The sequence below is a fragment of the Chelonus insularis genome, unplaced genomic scaffold, assembly GCF_013357705.1.
Source record: "Chelonus insularis isolate UGA/USDA-ARS -01 unplaced genomic scaffold, ASM1335770v1 contig_24_pilon, whole genome shotgun sequence".
Taxonomy (NCBI): domain Eukaryota; kingdom Metazoa; phylum Arthropoda; class Insecta; order Hymenoptera; family Braconidae; genus Chelonus; species Chelonus insularis.
Window position 1 is genome coordinate 830,228 of NW_023276446.1, and position 21,742 is coordinate 851,969.

General features: G+C 32.0%; 2 protein-coding genes across 7 annotated transcripts in view; one reads left to right on the plus strand and one right to left on the minus strand.

Annotated features, from left to right (window-relative positions):
• Positions 1 to 21,621, minus strand: part of LOC118064632 (signal peptide, CUB and EGF-like domain-containing protein 3) — a 78,572-nt gene extending 56,951 nt beyond the window's left edge. For all 3 annotated transcript variants that reach the window (XM_035079349.1, XM_035079346.1, XM_035079348.1), the window contains exon 1: positions 21,463 to 21,621. In XM_035079349.1, the coding sequence (XP_034935240.1) occupies positions 21,463 to 21,547 (85 nt within the window). In that variant the 5' untranslated portion in view covers positions 21,548 to 21,621. The remainder of the gene's footprint in view (positions 1 to 21,462) is intronic.
• LOC118064634 (uncharacterized) lies at positions 11,965 to 13,624 on the plus strand. 4 transcript variants are annotated; one of them, XR_004690067.1, is made up of 5 exons: positions 11,965 to 12,288; positions 12,391 to 12,549; positions 12,675 to 12,870; positions 12,959 to 13,362; positions 13,442 to 13,624. XR_004690067.1 is itself a non-coding variant. In XM_035079351.1 (4 exons), the coding sequence occupies exons 2-4, from the start codon at positions 12,627 to 12,629 to the stop codon at positions 13,493 to 13,495; spliced, it is 720 nt and encodes a 239-aa protein (XP_034935242.1). In that variant the 5' UTR covers positions 11,965 to 12,288; positions 12,391 to 12,626; the 3' UTR covers positions 13,496 to 13,624. The 4 variants fall into 4 exon arrangements, 3 of the variants coding, with proteins under 3 accessions (XP_034935242.1, XP_034935244.1, XP_034935243.1); XM_035079351.1 differs by having other exon boundaries at positions 12,391 to 12,888; XM_035079353.1 differs by having other exon boundaries at positions 12,391 to 12,870.
• Positions 21,622 to 21,742: the final 121 nt, after the last annotated feature.

The window sequence follows — 21,742 nt, forward strand, 5'->3', positions numbered from 1 at the left end:
AGCGAACGCCGTTATCTCTGATGGGGTAACTAGTTTTCCGACTTATCGACGTAAGGACACGGTTTTGTACACTCAGCGTCATTAATGCTTGGTCCACCAAAAACTTTAATACCATCCGAGCAATTATCGATGGAGTAGTTTTTTTTCAAATTTCACATCTAAATTAATTTAGAAAGTTCATTATTAAATACCCTTTTAGATAGTCCCTATAACGATAGAATATCCCGACTAAAAAATTTTTAAACCTTAATTTAAATAATAACAAGAAAATTCAAATAATGATAATTATAATTTAATTATAAACTTAAATTTATAATTACTATAATTAAACTAACATTAATAGTCATGACTATTAATGTGCACGATCATTTCATAATGACTGAAGAAGTAAGTTTAAATTATTATTATTATTATTTAAATTTTTTATTAACTATTGTATCGCATTTGCACGAGGACACAGGGAAACTGCAGAAAACCTGTGTCGATACAAAAATCCATGCTTCCTCCGTCCGAAGGACGGAAATTGAGTGCACCTAGAACAGGCACAGGGATACACGTAACAAGCCCGAGGCCTTACAACATGCCACTACGAGTCCGACCTCAATTGGCCAGTTGTACCTAAGCGTACATGTCATATTTTGACTTTGCAGCCCGAGGCACAGGGCTTGGAATTTGGCCTCCCGTAGGACCAACTTCATCCGCTTTGGTCGGCGGTCGCTAACGCGTCTCGCGCTCGGCGTCTTCGACGTGCCCACATTCAGACTACCATATAGGGCAGTACGAAAATGGGACACAACGAACTACAATCTACCCCCGTTGTTACGCGACATATCTTAAGAACAGAAACATCTATATAACCCCGGGGGCCCTACCTGTGTCGATACACTTGGCTTTCTGAAGAGACCCTCCCGCTCACGGTGGCCCGAGAAAAACTATATAAATGATTTTGTCCCTGCCGGGAATCGAACCCGCTACCTATGGCGCGTCAGGCTGACACTGTACCCATTAGGTCACCGTGTCGGTCTATTTAATTACAATATTTATTTTATATAAACTAATTAAACTGAAATACAATGTTATTTTATAGAAAGTATGAATTCAACTGTACTCAACAGAGTTAGCAAAGTCTATATGAATATAGTATCGGCAAGGAGCCAGGAGTCAAAATCGAAGAAAAAGTCAAGGGGATGATGATTTTTATTGGGTATCCAGTTTCACCCGTTATTGAGGGTGTTAAAGTAGATTTGTTCGAGCGATGCCCCGATTCCGTATTTCTACACATCAAGACAAAGAGGATGAGTGGTTAAACTTGAAAGTCGGAGACGAGAACTTGCTCTAATTTTAGCATAAATTATGCTCCAATTATGATTTTAACTTCTGCAATAAAGAGATGTAAAACAAATCTATTGATATAATACAGAGAAAAATTTTTTTTATACGGGTACTTGGTTATCCGATTTCTAAACAATACCAAAAAGACAATATTCAAATACTGCAAAAACTATCTCTGCAAAACATTTACTTCAGTTGTCATCAATCAACTACCTGAAAAGTTCCTACTGCTACCAATATTTTTCAGTATACTAATTTTAAGCTTCAGATAAATCTACGTCATAGTTCAAAAATATCAATTTCAATATAATGTTGTTGTTTTAAGTTCACAAAATAGATTTGATTGATTTCAATTCCATTTAAAATGAATTTAATTCAGCGTATTATGATGGAATTAAAAAGACGAAGAGGAAGAAAAACGAGTATGATAATCCTATAAAAATCTGAATAGAATGAGGAAAATTTGAAAAGAAAACGGGCAATGTAAACGGAAATACGAAAAAGTTATAGGATATCAAATTCAAGTTCAAACAAGATTTGGATAACTTCAATGGGAAAATAATACTTGAAAAATACTTTTCCGTTAACATACTGATCAATAGGATGCAGTCTGATTCTATAGGTCAAGAAACGAAAAGTTTCTATAGGATTTGAGTCACTCGTATAGGAAAAGTACTGTCTTAAGTATGAACTTGGAATTCGAACTAAGAGAAAAAAAAATGCTTTATATACTACAAATAATACAGGTGATTGTAATAACCTTTCTTCGTTTATAGTCCTCTGCCTGACCTGACGGTAAGTAACTTCAGTCTCCAAATGTATGAGAGATTATAGTAGAAGCCAATTGTAGTCAACTCTCTAACTTACTATCATAGTGATTTTATTTAATTGAAATGCATTAATTTCGCTTAATATTTGAATTTTTTTTATCTATCATGCAGATTGGTAAACGCTGTGCAATTGGAGATAATAAGCTTTCGGGGCAAATGTCAGAAGAGTCTAGAAATCTGAAGTTGACGACATCAGCGCGCAAATATATTTAATGAACTAATTCCAAGTGAGGATGCTTCTTTACAATTTAAGACTTATAATAGAATAATTGTGTTATTACAAGTATCTGCAAACGATATTGAATCCATTAAATATGAAGATTTGTCGAGAATAATTATATTTCAGGGTACCATAAGAAGATCCGTTTTCTAATCTTTCATTTCAGAATAGCAAGGCTTGCGCGTTGGAAAGAGTAAACATATTAATCTGTCGATCACTACAAAATTCGTGCCAAAGTGTTGATGCCGATTGGTATTGTTTAGCGCAGCCTTCTACAGTGAAGCCATTAACACCCCTGTGACTTCTTGTGGTACACTTCTCTGCATAAAAGCCTGCTTGAGAATCTTCCTACTCTTAGTTCCAATGTATCTGCTCTCGGGTGATGCTTTTCTCTACAATTAGATGGTTATAAATTAAAATCTGGATGGAAAATAATTGCATCCTCGATTAACAACTCCTGAAACATCGGATACCAGGTGTAAGGAGCCGGCAGCGAAGACTTTCCCCCATGATTATTACCGACCGATAACTTGACTTGTTAATTCCTACAAGCACCATCGGTAGCACTGTCGCCCACAGTAGTGGTGGAGACGGTACCTTGGTGGGGCAAGCTGGATATGAAACCGTGCAGAGTGGCCAAACGGAGACTTGGCTCTGACGCATTACCCGAAGAAAGTGAGGCCGTAACCCGCCAAAAGGCCATAACCTCGATACCGAGGACGTCACTCGGCATCCGTGTCCCATAGAGGTCGTATCCTACCACCGAAGTCGTTACCCGGCACCTGTACTGTTTCTAAAAGACGGAGGCCGTAGTCCCGTCGCCAAAGTTGTCACCCAGTTCTCGCACTCCTGGGGAGAAGACCGATTACCTACACAACCGACCCCGACAGACTGACCGACCGTTTGTTCCGATTTCCGCTTCCAACCCATTTATTTTTGTCATACACAATTACATTTCCCTTTAATATTTCTCTTAATTATATTTGTGTTGTCAGAATAACTATTTTGTATGTTTAATAAATTGTTCTATTTCTATTAATTAACTCCGTGTTGAAAACCGTCATTCCAATAAACCGTTCCCGTCCCCCTTCACGCATATTGAATCTTGGACTCCATGAGCTGTAGAGGGTATTCCTCTAAAATCTGGGGAAAAGTTCTCTATGCAGAGCTGATTGAGCTAGTTAAGCACTACTACTAATCCTTCTGCTCTATCTTTCTTGATTTTGATCAGAACCTTAAAAACAAATATTTTTTATTTCTAGAAGTAATGAAAAGATCTATATCTCGTCTTTCAAATCTGAACACAATTTTATTAAAAAACCTTACTGACAATTCCCACTTAGTGTCCTCATTAATTAACCTGAAGAAAGAGTCTGCCTTTGTATTATGCCGCGCGGATATATAAGACGCAAAGAGAAAAACTTTTCTTTTTTCTGCCTATTGCCATATGTACTTAACCAATTTGTTAAATTTCATATATCTAGATCCACTTATCTTACTATCTTAAGAAATTACTGTACTGTCATCAATCCGAAGCTAAATTTGGCAATCTTTTAATAATCCAAAAGCAGTATAAAAAGCCACTATGCTGGTATGCATTAATTTTAAGAAGGTTGAGAAAATTTTTTGATCGCGGTTTCTCGTAGAGATTAACGAGAAGAGCATTTGTGCCAAATGACATTGTTTGGAAATGATTTTTACTATGGTTTATCAACATTTGAAATTTAGTAAAGTGCATTTTTTGACTTTTCACTGTTTACGCAGAGAGAACGGTTCGTTTTTTCGAAAAAAATATAGACATCTTTTTTGTAGAGAATCGAATTCTTCACAAAAAAGTCCGCGGGAGCATATACTTACCTGTTACAGGTAAAAAGGTGCAACGCTCTAACCGCGCGCACAGAAACTGACCATTTTTAGCGTACTAGCGATTCGATTTCCTACAGAAAAGTATCTACATTTTTTTCGAAGAAACTAACGGTTCTCGCTGCGTAAGCGATAAAAAGCCTAAAATGCACTTTGCCAAATTTTAATTATTGATAAACAATAGTAAAAATCATTTCCAAACAATGACATTTGGCACAAATGCTCTTCTCTTTAATCTCTACGAGAAATCGCGATCAAAAATGTTGGATTGAATTAACTCAGTAGAACATATTTAAATTTAGCTCCGAAAGGTTCTAGCGCCATCTGGTTGTATACACCAGTACTAGAACATTTTCGGACTTGGTAGTTGTCCTCTTAGAACCATTTTCTTTGACTCTAATTCATAGTTCTAGTTTGAATTTGACTTTTATTATTCTCAAACCGGGTTCGAGACATTAATTAACTACAAAGACAATTAATGAAAGTGATGTGGTATAGTTATTATTGTGGAATTTGATCATAGAACTCCATAGAACCGGAAAAGAAGGTTATGGAATTTTCTATTGATCGAATGATCGGGAATCTTAGGAAGGGTATATAAGCCCGACACTCGGCGAGGACCGCCAGTCTAACCAAAGAAGTGAACGAAAACAGCAAAAAGAATCAGAAGAAAGTGCAAGTAGAAGTGCAAATAATATCATATAGTTAATTATTAAAGTGTTGTGGAGTAGATCATAAAGTTTAACCTCAAATTTAGTAATTCGTTAATTATAGACTTGTGATAATTGGTGCATTTTATAATTCATTGGAGTAACCGCTAAAATATTAATTTTTATAATTTGTTCTTCAACTTTTGGTTTGTAAAAGAGTCATAAACTAGAATATTCAAGAATGTGCAAGTTAGGTACTTTTGTATTTGTTCTTTGTGGTGATCAGCAAGGGCCTAGTATAACCGCGTTATCAGGAATTCTGTAGAGTAGACCCGCGCCTGATGACCTTCCTTGTTGATCCTAGAGCTGGGGCTAGTCATTGTTCGCTGTTGGACCTTCTTGAGTTAAACCGCGTCCTTCAGCCTTCCTAGTCCTAGTTGGTTTCTAATTATTTTGCTTTGGTAACTTGCACAATCTACCATGGGATCTTATTGTCCATATCGAAGTCATACAAAGTCCTTTTCTAAAATTTATGTGAACACCTGATATAATTGTTAATTAAGAAAATAAATGGTTGTTACTATTTTGATCTCATTTCAGGTATCTTTATTTCAATCATCTATTCATATCCTATTGGATGTTAGAGATGTCAAATCTATTAAGTAATGCAGAATCCTATTGAGGTTTAACGTATAATTTGAATAATTGCTAAGTCGTGTTTTCCTTCCGAATCTATTGATTATCTATAGAAATTGTTTTAATGTTCTCCTTTTAAATAATATAAAATCCTATCATGGGACACTGGGATAATGATATAATTTCTAAGTTGCATTTTTACCTGTTATATTTTTACAAATAACAATTATTTTCTATCTGCTTTAAAATACTTGCTAGGAAAAAAACTTGATTAACATTTAAATTGTTCCAAATTTTAAACTCAAATAGATTAGGCGAAAGTCATGTTTCCATATTTTAAATAGCTCAGTCGGCAGCATACTGAACGGTGGACTCGAGGATGCCAGGATCGAATCTCACCACAATCAGGATTTATTCGGATAAAGTTTTTAATAAATTTCATTCCAGGTGTATATTTAAACAACAAATTCGTATAAACAAAGTACCTCTAGAGTGAATAAAAATTTTCTTTCGTTTAAAAGGATTTTTTTTAGTGGTAGTGAGATCCTATTGAAACGTTCAATAAGTTTACCCTTAATTTTATAGGAAATTCTGCGACACGAATATTCCCATCGATTCGGATCAAATCCTATTGGAGCATCGAAAAGGAATTGCCTCGTTTCAATGGGGAAATTGTAATCTCACAAGTCCTATTAAGTGCACTAAAATCCTATTAAAGAATTAAATAGGATTCTGCATTATTCTATAGGAAATTCTGAGACAACAATATTCCCATTGAATAGTATCAAATCCTATTGGGTCACTTCAATGGGTCATCTGAATAGGATTCAAGCGATTTCTATAGGAAGAAGAAAAACGTTCAATAGGATTCAATAGGAAATTTCAGATGCAATTTTCCTAGTGAACTCCCTCTTCTCAATAGGATTGTTTAAGCAGGGTTAGCAATGCTACAAATAGTAAATATTCGCTTAGAATTAGTAAATACTTACTTATTTCTTCTTACAGAGCAGTCCAAGAAATATTTTCTTTTAAAAGAAGTTCAATAGGAAAGTAGAGATTTTAATCAGAATTGAGGATGAATATTGTGAACATTCTGTGACGCCAAGGTTCCAGTTCACATCACTTAGTTTACTTAATCTTATACAAATTAACGCTTACTAATCAGCTTGGCACAAAACATTAGTATAAGTGACAACTTTCCCTTCTATCCGGTGCTATAAGATTTTGCAAAAACGATTACTATAAGACTTTATAAGAAGCAATAAGCAAATAATATGTTTTAATTTCTGAATTGATTTATGAGAAACTATCAGATTTAATAAGACCTTATTGGTAAATAATTTCATTAACATATTAACTATTTTTGTAAGATACAATTAGACCGTTTCGAATAAAATCCTTTAAGAATTTATGAGTAAGTGACGCCGTTGGATAAGCAGCGAATGTAATTTTTAAGTATAATCCCCCCATTGAAGTTATCTGTATCCTATAGAAACTATTTTCTTTTTCACCTATAGAATCAGACTGCATCCTAATGGACGAAGTCATGATAAAAGCATAATTCATTGGTATGATTTCCCTATTAAAACATGTTGGGTTCTATCTAAATCTATTTCATTTGCCACCTGCGAAATGTCTCATAGGATTACACAAATCTGAAAAAGTAAAAAAATAGAGATTGTAAAACCTATAGGATTCATAATTTTTCTATTCACACAACTAAATAGAATTATGATGATTCTAAAAGATAGTTAGCAATTCTATAGGAAACGAAGAGTTTCTATAGAAAATGAAAGAAAATACTTGAATAGGAAACTAAGTGATTGAATAGGATAATACGACTAAGAATTTTTTTCGATTATCTATTCAACCTCTGTAGGATTTTACATTATAGAATAAGTTAGAGCTCTTCTAACATCCAATAATTTATACCCTTCCTCTTGTTAGCATTTTATTGATTTGATACCAAAATTCTAATGGGGAATATCGCGATGGAAAATCATTCTATAAGTCACATTTTCCTTTTTAATCTATTTATTTCCCTATAGAATCTTGGAGAAAACATTTATATAAAAAAATTCCAAGTCCTGTTAGGAAATATTGCTAGAAAACACTAAGATGTATTTTTTTCCAAGCTATTTACAACGAATAGGTGATTAAGATATATCAAGAATTTGTCATAAAAATAATAATACTTTACCTGATATATCAAGTAAATACACACACGAATAGTAAATACAATCAGGTTCTCTGATTTCCGAAACACGGGAAACATGATTTTCAAAACTGGAAATCGAGAGTCATAGTATCGCTTCATGCTAAGCAGTGCAAGTGGAAAGTAAGGACTGTCCATTGGAGATTTAGGGTCAAAAAATGAGAGGAATCTAACTGTAGCCTTTTTTTTGTTCTCAGCATTGTATTCATCGAAGAGTGATATTTTAATAAGGAATGTCATGATGAGAAAATATTTTCCGAGTCGCATTTACCTTTTTAATCTGTTCATTTCTCATAGAAACTTGAAGAAAATAAACTTTTAAAATACTATCAAATCGTATTGAGAAATATTTCCTCTAAAAATACTAAGGAAGAATTTGAAACGATTCCAAAAGAAAAGTGAAACAGTTGAATTGATGAGTGGTTAGTGCGTATGAGCAAATGTATAAACTGTAATGGAATTTATTCCGAAAAAATATAAATGTATATAATCACACGACAAGATTTATTGAACACCCTATGTAAAAGCTTCAGATTCGGGAGATTTTTGCAGACCAACTCTAATCCTTGTCCTCTCAAGCTGCCATTTACTGATTGAAACCTGGTGTCAATTTTCCTTCCGAAATTTAAGGCTAAGAGACTGAAGATCCCCGCCCTTCTAGGATGGATCTCAATCTCTCCGGATCGTATTTCTTAAGAACAAAAATGTTGTCGCAACCTGAAGATCAAACTGCAGACTCGAACAGCTGCTGGAGAAACTGACCTTCGAATAGTTTATCGGAATGGTATCCAACAGATAGTGAGAGTGTACTACCCTCAGCCCCTACACCTCCAGCCACTAACCTACCCTTATCCCAACCCCTAATAATGAAATGTTTACGAAAAGAATAGCAAAAATTTCAAAAAATCCTGAAAACTTTAAACCTCTATAAAAATGTTATGATGTACTTGCGTCAAAAAACCTGGGGGGGGGGAGGGGGTTATGTTGCAGTATGACCAACAAATACCCAAATTGGGGATGTCTCTAGAATAGAACTCTACCTCTGAAAACGATCGGCTTCTGAATACCAAAGTTTAGTGTTCATTTTTAGACTTCTCTGGTTATATCTTCGGCTAACAATGACAAGATTTATACTCTGATCTGTGACCTAATTCAGGCTGTGAATGTCTTACACGATGCTTTAAATTTCTCACTTGACCGCTTATGCTGCGTAGTATGACTTCGATGAAGTTTTTGCTAAGAGCACTTTTCTTAACGGATGAATTATTATGACGTACTTCGCGGTTTAATTAAGACCATTTTGTTTGTTCTCATGCCTGTATTTTTATTGTGTACCCCTAGCCTGGCTTTGCTGTTGGGCCTATGTAATTATTTAAATAAATAAATACGGATATTTACGGTTGCATCTGTAGAACCAATAGGTAGTCGATAAATGTGTAACGAATCAAAAAAATTTAATCTTGTAGAGCATTTTATGCTAAAAAAAAAGTGTTTAGTATATTTGAAACGTATGTTCTGATGATATTTCTTTAGCATAAGATATCAACATTTATTTCAATAGTTTTTTAAATATATATATTTCTTTTTATTCTAGCAAAAAAACTATTAATAAAAAATAAAACGAACAGATTGTTGCCATACAAAGTGAACATTTATCTTTTGAAATGAAAATAAATACTAAACAACATAATGGAACTTTTCCATCAGTACGATCCTTTCCTATCTACGAAAACTAAGTCGTTTATCCCCGATATCTGTTCTCTAGAACCTCTTTGTATTTACACATTACTAATTTTCCTCTGTTTAATTACTAAAGTTAAATTCATTTTTTTATAGTTTTCTTTTACTGATAAATCAATATGAAAATATTTTTATCAGATATTTTCCCTTTACAAACAGTGTTAAGAAAGTATAAATGTGTTATACTAATTGTAAGCGTTGAAACATGTTTGTCAGAATATGCATCACGCTTATGGTGACTCTCAGCGGAGTTAGTTACAAAGCCGAATAAATCGATAACCACAAGGGCTGAATAGAACATCAGAGAATGGTTCAGTCTCACCAAAAAGATCAACACATCAACCTAGGTCAATAATAGCGGTGGAAACAAAAATACTATTGATTGATTTTCTATATGAACTTTGATGAGTGTAAAGTCACTGAAATTCACTAAAAAAGTCATTTAGAAATTTCATCCATTTTTATTCACTTGTACAATAACAACAATAAATGCTAGTATCACCTTAATTTCTTTGATTAACATAACTTTTATGGAAGTGCTTTTTCTCAAATTTTCGACTTTAATTATATTCTTTGAATATATCTAATACAAATATAATATTTATTATAATTGGACTAAAAATTTAGAAAAGCTTAACAAAAACTTATAAGATACACTGAGAGAAATTTTGTACTTAAAAAAAGACTAGTCTTTATTTAACTTGCGGGAAATCAAAACTTTTCTTAAAGTTAGCAAATTTTAAACTTACATGAAGAATTAATTTTACTTATCAGAAGTATTTCGGATTGAATTACGAAGTCCTCATTTTACTTATATCAAGTTTAATTATTTCTAGCTATAAGTCGAAAATGTACATGTGCTAAGTCAAAAAATTATCTGAAACAATCCTAATTGTTGATTGACTCAAGAAAGCTGTCTTCTCAGTGAAAAAAAATTTTTTGATTATTTCGATCTGTTCTGACTTGGAGGGGCCCAAGTCAGTTAGTCAGGAATAATCAAAATTTCATAATGCCGGACGTGTCCACCGGCGTTTCAGTCAACTCACTGGACCAATCATCGGGAAGTATTTCCCTCATGGCCCAGAAGGCAACTCTACGGCCCTAGTGACGCCAACAAGCACGCGGTCGAGCACTTGTGGCGTCAGTTAGCTCCAGGCAAATCAAGCGGTCAACTCTGTAGAAAATTACAAAGTCAGTTAGCTCCAGGCAAATCACGCGGTCATCTCTGTATAATTTTTCGCAGTCAAATCGCAGTTTTTTTTGCAGTCAGCTCACCTTTTGTAGTTACAAGTACGGTCAAAGAGACTCAGACACCTCTCACTAAGATACGTGAATCATCAGATTACTCTCATCAGTGCCAGTGGTCCAGTACATTCAGTTGTAGTGTCTTTGGGCGCGAAGCTGAACTGGCGTCGACGCCATAGTGCCTCACGGACATTCACCTATACATCGCTCCCCCGAACAACTCTGGTGTATACTGTGAATGTTGCTATTCACTGTTTTTTGAGACTATGTTATTTGGTGAAAAAATAACCATTGGACAACTCATAAGTGTACAAACAATTATGGTACAGTCAACTCAACTATATGTAGTGATTATTAAATTCTATTGAGTATTTTAAGTGTTATTGTTGAATAAAAACTATAAAACCCAAGCAATTCAGTGTTAATTAACTATATTTTAGAACCTTCTAGCATCCAACCTTTTGTTCTTATTCTGCTCTGAATTCATACAGTCCACTAGTTTTCAGTTTTGCTCATTCGGCCGACTCGAAGTCAGAACACGATCTAATTTTTAACTTGACCCAAGAATATTTTCTACATCGAGAAAGAATTTTTTTCTGTTAAATCGAAGAATTTTTACTTCAATCAAGATCTAAATTAACTAAACTCGAGTCGATGTTTTGCTCTCTTCAAGTAAACTTTCTACTTACCAGAAGTATAATTTATGACTAAACTAAGTATTTATTATACGTAAATTAAACATAATTTTTTCTTATCATAAGTCGAAAATGTACATTTGCTAAGTCAAAAAATTACCTGAAACAATCCTCATTGTTGATTGTCTCAAGAAAGCTGTCTTATCAATTACAGTAGCTGAGCTTTATTTGTCTAAATTGGAAAATAATAGTCGAGGAATTCTCGTAACGGCAGTTGAAGTAGGATGTAGAGTTGAAAATGAAATCCCCTTGCAGCTCGAACAGCCTAATGTTGGTCTGATACGATTACGTTATAGAGGTCTGAAATTTTATGATTATTTTTGTGCTGATTCTACCATCCAAGTTAAAAAGATGTTATTAAAAAAATCAACTAATGTTTATGAAGATGTACATGATGGTGATTGGGATATTCTTAGTATAAATATAGAGAACGAAAATCATTGCTATTATTTATTAGATAATGCAATAGATGATCAATATACAGATATTCTAGCAATACTATTGGAAACTTGTGACACAAAAAATTCATCACGACAGCTTGTAATTCATCCAGCGAATTCGCTGTGTGCACGACCTTGAACGACGGTGGGCAAGATCAGGCAGCACCCATGGTGACGAACGAAGGCAATACTGTTAGCATAAATATATAATAATGTGAGGTTATGCATAGTGCAAGAATGGAGAAAACACGCAGTGGAAATCGCGGATGCTGTATTAAAAGTTGTAAAAATACTTATAATAATACTTCTTCTGAAATTACTTTTTATGGTCTACTAAAGGCTAAATACAAATACCCTCAACGTGAGAAATGGATCCAATGGATTCAAAAAGTGAAGAAAGTTGATGATGATTGCTCTTCACAGTAATATTCAGAATATATCATTCTATAATATTATTCTATACAAGTTAATTTATCGTAGTAATATAATCTTTATAGTAATCGTAACTAATTTAACATTTGTAGTCCCTCTGGTTGGAAATTGACCGAATACTTAAAAATTTGTAGTTCACATTTTATTGAAAATAAATCTTCATCAAATTGGTTTAGTCCAAGTTATGAACCAACAATACTGCATCGTAAAAATAATAAAATACTAGCTAGCGAGAAAATGAAAGTTCAAAGGTAAATATAAAAAAATTAGAATTAATAAAATTGATTTTTTTGCAATAAATAACGTAACTTTTGAATCTTGTTCGTTCATGATTACTTCCAAAACGTTATCTGAAATGATGGCATCACCGAACAAGACCAAGATAAAACAATTAACTCTTATTAATGACCCGGAGAATTCTTCTTGCTATGCTTTAATTGGAAATCCGAATAGTATTCTAATAAATGATAAATTAACTGAATTTGTAATAAGTGGAGGGGACAGTAATGACACATATACCATAAACAATGTAGTAGAGTATGCACCAAATTTAAAGAAGTTGGACATCATTGGTAAGCGTATGATAACAGGTTATTATAACAACATTGAAATAGTCAAGTAATTTGTTCAATTATATTTTAATATACACTCTTCTTGTAGATTTTAATTTCAACAATACCACACTGGAAATTTTTTTGGCTGAGAAATTAGAGTATTTAACATTAAAAAATGTGACTGGACTTAATTCTTCATTTTGGATAAGTCACATTCCAAGGATAAATTCATTATTTTTAAAATTAAAATATCTATCATGCAAGGACTTACAATCATTTATAAATATGAATAGGAATACATTGGAAAAGATTGAATTAATAGGAGTTTATCTATACGGATTGAATATTTTAATTGAGATGATACAGCAAGAACCAACAGATGAGAATGTACAAAAAGAACTTCGTTTGTATATGAATGAAAAGCTAAGAACGAAAATATTGTACATAATGCCAAACAAAAAAATTCCGGAACGACAAATTAAATCAATAGTAGGAGAATCAACACATAAGGTACATTAATATGTCTAAAGCTAAGAGTGATTAAGAAACTAAATTAAAAGTAGTAAATTAACTCCGCACGTTTTTTCAGGATTTAATAAGATCACCATTATCATTGAAGCAAACGAATTATTACGAATTTTAGAATTCAAAAGACAAAAGCATCGCCTTTCCATTGTTCTGTTGGAGTTCTACATTCGTAATAAAATGTGTTCTTATCAATGATAGATATATGTATAGACGACCATTCTCGTTTGAGGTGCTCCAAAGTTAATTGTGCCATTTTAATGTACTTTACTTTAGTTGAAGTCGCTTGAACTGTGAGATAACTTCAATAAAGCAATGACTTCAAGCTACGAAGTACAATGAAATGTTTAATACTTTGGTAAATCATAATTATTTCTTGATAAACACAACTGATTGTTATACTCGATAGTTACCATAATGGTTAAATTACTGATTTGAATAATAAAATTGATGATTAAAAAATATGTTATGTCTTGAGTTAAATGTGTATAATGCCTTTCTATGGACCAATAATTGTCTCTATGTAACTTTTATCATTTTTGAACAATCATTTTAAGTGAACATCTTGATTGTTTGAGCACGCTGTCTTGTTGAACCATTATGATGGACCAGGCATTAATGACGCCGAGTGTATATATCTACCAAAAACAGATATCGTGCGATATTTGTAATAAAACGGCGCCACGTCACTGTTGTTTGAAAATCCGATATTTTCAAATTGTTTTACATGCAAAAAATATTTGAAATTATAAAATTGTTCAAAGTTTGACTTGCCATGTTTAATCAAAATATTAATAAACATTTAATAGCATAAATCTTATTTGGAATTTTCTTTCAAGTGTTCGAAGTATTCAATTAAAACTGCTATCATCGGATGAAAGTAAATTTTTAATAATACCTATATATATCGTAGAAAAATTGTAGAGAGGTCCGAGTTAGATGGCATTTAGGTAAGAGTAGCAAAGATGAGGCTAGAAATCGAGTTGAAATGTGCGAAAAACGAAATTCGGGGCGCCGCCTAATTTGTATCTTGATAAATATTTGATGAAAAAATCTCATTTTGGATGTAAATGAAAGCTAACAGTCATTATTAATTGTGTATTGAAAGTTATTCCGTAATGTTGAATAGTTATCAGGATATTTACATTTCAACATTGCGTCGTGACATCACGCGGGAACTTTTTAGGATAGAGTAGCGGGTTACTCGGCAGTTGATGGATAAGGGGCAGAATGTGCAGGTGACGTTGAAGTCCAATTGTACATATTTTCAAATGTTTAATTAATTATTATTATTTTTCCCTACGCCAAATTATCTAATTATTTCCTTATTCTATTATTTTTATTTGAATTTATGTCATAATAGTTATTTTGAAGACGTTTTTGTATCATTTATGCCGAATTATGATGTCCTTTATTTGTATTTTATGGCGTAGGATAGTAGTCATGAGTTAGTTCAGTTAATCGTCATTCATGCTTCATTCATGCAAACCAAGGCTGCGGGATTCATTTACTCATCAAAGTCAGAGATAGTATTTTCATTAATGCACGGAAAAGCAGAGTTACGATTAGCGAGTAGATTTGTCATCAATATGGACTATTGGTAGGAGAGTTGAGAGGCTGTAGTGAAGTAGAGAACCTGTGGCGTAAAGCCCAGAAACTATTATCTCAAAAAGAAAATTAACTCGAGCACCGAAATGTGAGAAGGGATCAAAACATAACAACTTTCATTCAAATGAAGAAAAATATAACACTGATCTGCGTAAAAATAATGACGGAAAAAGGTAATTGATCACACCGGAGGGATTCTATGTATACTTAATTTATTAGATGTTTATTGTTATGGAACTTTTAGTAAATAAAATACTCTGAGATGTTTGATATACATTATGCTTATTATGGATAAACAGATTTGCCGAATCCCATTTCCAACATTGTCCGAAATTTATTTACCACTAAGCCCTGCTAAAAAACAATTATATAAAGACACTGATGTTGGCATAGTGAGAAAATAGATATGTACTTCAGACAAGCGCCGATTGAATTTTAATATAAGTAGAATAATAATTTGACGGTAAACTTTAAAAATTAGCTCAATCAAAGATAGGCTTGTCCTTACGACAAACATAAAATTCATCTTGTTCTAAGTAAAATGGTTACTTGACGATCAACTCTGAATGTTGTTCTAGTCAAAGTAGAAATTTTACTTGATACAAGAAATCATTTCATTGCTGTTCTAAGTCGAATGATTACTTGATAATTAACACAAAATCTTGGCTCAGAGATAGTAAAAGCTTTACTCAAGATTAGAAAATATTTCATCTTATTCTAAGTCAAATGATTTCTTGACGGCCAACACAGAAATATTTCACGTTGGAGTAGAAGTTTTGTTTGTGACTACAATTATGCCTACTTATCTCAAGTAAAAAATAATCTTACTCGCCAAGTTAACTTTTACTTGTTATAACTTAAATATTTCTTGAATTAAATCTTTATTTACTTAGACTCAGTGATTCTTATTCTTGAATCTCGTAGTTTTTCTGTTTTGTCTTTTTTCTAGTTTGTATACAGAAAAAAGTTCTCTCAGTATACTTTCTTACGAAAATAAGCTAAACACAAGAAATATTTGAAACATATATTATTTATCATAAGGTAAAAAATATATACAGAGAAAAAATAACGTGCATACAACTTTATTTTATTAATATTTGTAGTAAATACAACTACGCAATAAAATAAAATTTACCTTACTCTTCACGCAGAGAAATGTATAGCAAAAATTACCATGAATTTTATGGTAATTTGATGACACTGCAGTGTGAGAGTAAAAATCACTATGCACATTGTAAAAATTCATATGCAGTAAATGTACAATTCTAAAAGTACAAGTTTGTAAGGTGTAAACTATGTTTGTTATTTTAATTAAAACAACAGAATGTGAATATTATCTAATTGGGATCATTTATTTTTAAGTTCCCATGAAGAAGTTATTGTAATGGAGTCAATTTTTGAAATTCGTAATTTTATCATATCTTTACGTTTTGAGACATATGAAAGCATATTTGAAGGTTTAAACATGGATGTACGTATGTACGTACGTATATTCGTACGTCAGGTTTTTTTTTCGTTTTTGAAGATTTCGTATGAAGAAGATCTGAAATAGTTTGAACAAATTCGGTTCAGCCGTTTTTTTTTAACAAAAAGAGTGTAAAATAAGTTGAGTAAAGAAGACATTTGAAATAGATTCTACTTATTAGATAATTAACATGATTGACAACTGAGGCCAATATAATATGGTTGTTAATAACTTTACATGACTCCGGACAATTATGTATTGTTTATAACAAATTCAATTTATTATAAACAATTGAAAATGGTTTCAGTCTATTAAATTATTATGACAATGATTATATTCGATAAATATCAACAAATATTGTTATAAATATCTTGATGTGATTAAACAATTGTATATTGTTTATAATAATAGTAATTTTTTATAAACAAAAAGACTAAAAGATGACAAAATTAGGGATTTCAATTAATGAGAAGTTCGTCGTCAGGCACGAACTGAGCTCAGACCCATTTTTTTATTTTAAATTATTAATCGTAGTTAAAAAGGTATTGTGAACTTGAATTTTTTTTTGTTCAAATTAACTTGTGAGTTAAGCGGATTCGAACCTACGACTATTTGGATGAACGCATCTGAAACTAACACCTTGGCCCGCTCGGCTAACCGAATAATTAATGTCAAAACGAAATTAGGTCTATCTGAATGCATATGTTTTAATAATAAGTATCAAATACTCTAGCGCTAGTAATGTTTACCATACTAAGCAGTAAGAAAATGGGCACATTAACTCAGAGTATTTTATCAATCAGATATTCTCAAAATTCTACAGTTTTACCTTACTGTAAAGTACTTTTTGATTTCATTTACTCAGAAAAAATATTTTACTTTATAATAAAGGTTAAACTAAGACAAAAATGTCAATAGTACATTGTTAACCAACAGAGCAAAGTATAATATTCTGATCTGGGTAACAAACACTCAGGTAAGGATATCTTACTTTGTTCCCATGGGCGACATACTATTTTTTATCATTGTCCAAAATTAAAATTTGTTGTCTTTTTTGAGGTTGGAGAAGTGACCTTCTCTATCTCGCAGATAAAGATAACACCCGCCTGGGCATGTGCACAGAGATAGCGGGTATCTGCTAGTCTAACAATTAGATATATCTATGTGTATTTTGATGATAACTAATCTATATTTTTAAAATGTTTTTTATGAATCTAGAAAAATGTTCCATTATTTCAGCTGCAAAATATCAACTATTGACCTGTTATTAGTATGTTTTAATAAGATGATACATGCACGTAATGTGAAACTCAACTACTCATTAGTTTCTGCTGCGTATTTTTCTTTTCATTGTTGTATGGCCAATGAAACACGAATTTAAGTTCTACTTCGAGTTTATTAAAACTTATTAGTTCGTACAGGTTACAGTTGTTCTAATATAAAATAGTATGATTTAGAAAATAGAAGACAAGTAGACAGGTTGGTGTCTTAGGAAAGAGTGTTGGGGTTCCTCAAAATAGGATATATTTATGGGATCAAATTCAGGATAGAAGAGGTTCTTGTTTGGTGACGTAAGGCTGTTTTTTTGGTTAGTGAAACTTTTACAATAATAACATTCATTAACTATTATTTAAATATTTTTATTGCAAATAAATTTTTTTATTAAATTGAGAGAATTAATATTTGACTGCGAACCAATACCCGATCACTCGTATATTTGTATATCTCTATATAGAAGGCTCCCAACACAAAATATGAAGCGTGATTGAGTATCTATTGGTTTGTGGTAGAAAATTGGGTATCTTACCATAATATCAAGATTATTATTTTCATATTTTTAAAAAGCGATGAAATTTTTGTTTTTGAGTCACAAATGATTTAACAACATAATGCTTTGCAGTTGGTGTGTCAAAATGAATGGTTGCATTACTGCTTATACAATGCAACTGTCGCAAATAACATGCCATGTTTCAAACTACAATAGTTTCTACAAATTGTTACAATATTAATTATCATTGATCTTTTTATTTGTGGTTTGGTTACTACTATAGTAAATCAGATTTAATCCGTTCTCACTAATTTTAGTTTCGACCATTCATTTGTATCATTCACAATAGAGTATTTACAGTGATTTATTAAGGTGAATTTATTTTCGACTTTTTAGTCTACATTCATTTTTCATTATTGTTTCTAACAGTAAGTATAACGTAAATGTTCTGTAAGATTTAACTTTAGGATTTCGTTCAGTCAGTAATAAAGAGAGTATTTTATTTTATTTACAGAAAAAAATTGTTCAATCATCATTCGTAATGCCGATTTATTGTTTAAATGAATATTAAAATCGAATAAAATACTCATCTTTTGTATGAAAATTTGTGAATTTATTGCATGATAAATAAACAAACTCAATTTCAACGCAATTCTGGCAGAAAATATCTATTGAAATAAACTAAAAGAATTACTTCAGCAAAAAATCGCATTTATTTTTCCAAAAAATAATTTTTACCAGTGGGATAATTGTTAATGCATTTACAACTTACTCTCTGATCATCCAACCTAAAGTAATTATTGCTCGGAGATTTTTCCATGTTCTCGTTACATAACGACAAATGAAAAAATTCAACAAATTTGAATAAATTGAGTTTAATTTAACCTTTAGAGAATACAAATTTTTCTTCAATTATTTTCATCTATAATTAAAGTTGAACCAGTGTGCAAAGTTGTCTCAAATAATTTTTCTTCATATAACTATACAAAACAGATTTATCATTAATTTTTATTTCACTCGAATGCTCTGTAAATATTCTGAAATATACATGAATGTATTTCTTAACGGTCCATTCATGTTGAAGTTTTTCAATGACTTCCGATGTTTGGTATGAGTAAGGAAGAATCTGTTTTGGACATTGGTGATGCACTGCTGCATGTGCAAACTTCATATAAAGTGGCCATTTCACGCCAACTGCATCTGAGTATCCTCATCTACTGGCGTTCTGAATACGATCTCAAGGAACATTTTATTTGAACTTTAATGAAAGTAAGAGACAATATTTGTTTACCTTTATTTTACTGTGTTCTCATTATTGTCAGTACCATGTGAACTTTAACCATTGTCATTTATTTGTCATCCGAAAATGTCAACATTTTTATTTTACTGTCATATTATCAACGATTATATAAAATTACAATTAAATGAAAAAAACTTATCTGAAGAAAATCTCGTTTATTTTTACAATAATCAAATTGATAATTTAATATTTATGAACTTTCTTCTCCACGGAAAAAAGGATTTAGTAAAAAATATTCTGCAGTTCAGTCATATCAAGTATTGAAAATAATTTTGAGAAGAGGCCACTTGTATATATTAAAATTATTTTAGAGTCATCAAAAATTGTATATAGATTTATGCAACTTCTTCTCGTAGTTATTACATCAATTTTTTGTGGCTAAAGCATTAAACAGATACTAAATGTTTTTTACGAGACAAGCTTCTATATTTTTTAAAAATCAAATTAATTTTAAAGAAAAAAAAAGTTTTTTGCCAATTCACTATCGCTTTATTAAAAATTTTTTTTTCATCTTACATTTTTATATAAATTAAACAGTAATAGGAATCTATTGAGTACTTCTGCTCTATCGAAAGCAATAAATATTCTCCCGTTCCAAAATCATTTTTGAAATTCTTTCATTTTTCAAAAAAAATTTTTTTTTTTTATATTGAGCTCCTTAAACCAATACGGGTTTATTTTGGCTATGCCAATATACAAAAAGAAGTATACATATGTACAGATACAAAATAGAAAAATATAGAAATATACAATGTTATGTTACATAGGTAGATGAATAGCTTACAGATACAGTTTGCAATTCACGAGGTATTTGACAAAACATAAACACACGGAGATATTTGGCTTTTTGAGCATTGCTTGAAAATCAAGCTGATTGTGAAGCTTAAGTTTTTTCAAGTCGTTAGAAAGTACTTTACGCTGGCTGGTGTATACATCGCAGTGCCATAATACGTAATCCAAGTCTTCTACATTCTTGCTGCATTTGCAAAGATCGTCATCGACTATGCTTATGCGCTTAAGGGATACCCCAAGGTTAAAATGATTGGCTCTACATCTATTTATAATAACTATTGTCTCTCTGTTGAGACCTTTGTAGGAGAACCACGGTTTGGGACCAACATTATAAAACTCCTAGAAGTATATCTTACCCTTGGTCGCGAGAGAGCTAGAGAGGCTCTTTAGAGCACTAAGAGAGTCAGAAAAGATATGAAACTTAGTATTTACATTTTGACGGACAAGGTCCAGAGCATCACTCATATCAGGGCGACGCACTCCGCAGTGAACACTGAGGCTTTAGGATGTAAAGATCTTGTTTTGAGGTAATTTAACTCCGGGCAAAAGCAGGCAGACCTCACGGATGGGTTACCCGGTGTCTTACTGCATTTTTCAAAAATATTATATCTTTTATAAACAAATATTAAAATCAATCTTATAATTTTAATAAAATAGTCATCAATATAATAGGGCCTAAACATAAGATTTTTCATTTTTTAATTCTACACTAGTATATAAATCTATGCGTTTATCCACTGAACAAAATATTTCAGTTATTTATTGACACAGCTTTATTTTATTTTTACAAAGCAGACCTAACTTTAAAACCATTGACAGAATCACACAGAGGTTTGCGATAGTATTTAATTAACAAGAAAGTGTATATGAGTGAAAAATACTATAGACATGCAGGGAAACTACAAGTCAAAAATAAGGAGGAAATAACAAGAAAATTATAGGATAAAATTAACATATTCATAAAAAAAGATTTAATTACAAATAGTACATTAATATAAGCAGAAATGACTTTTAGTTTTCTTTAAAAACAAAAAATTAGTATAAAAATTAAAATAATAACAATAAAATATGTATTGTTGTAATACAAAAAATAAATAAAATTGAATAATTGACACCGAACGATAACATGCGATGATATACATATAAACTCACCGCATGAGACAGAAAATACTGTAAAGATGAAGAACAAGAAGCGCGTGGGCGTTAAGACAGCACGATTTTTCCCGGAGGAGTGCATTTAGTTAAGATGAATTTTCATTTATTTCTTATCGTAAAATACATCCAAGATTGTGAAACGCAACGCGCGATCACTCGCGTGGTTCTAAACTAATGGTTTGACGACTCGAGATAGTTTTGCAGTCTCAAGGCTTCAATACATTGAAGAATTCAGGCGCTTGCTCATATCAATCCCCTCTTATCCCACAACAGCATC

Coding starts and splice junctions, on each gene's coding strand:
- LOC118064634 (XM_035079351.1), top strand. CDS start 12,627: ATGATTACTTCCAAAACGTTATCTGAAATGATGGCATCACCGAACAAG. Junction 12,889..12,958: donor TGGTAAGCGTATGATAACAG/GTTATTATAACA, acceptor CTCTTCTTGTAG/ATTTTAATTTCAACAATACC. Junction 13,363..13,441: donor TAGGAGAATCAACACATAAG/GTACATTAATAT, acceptor ACGTTTTTTCAG/GATTTAATAAGATCACCATT.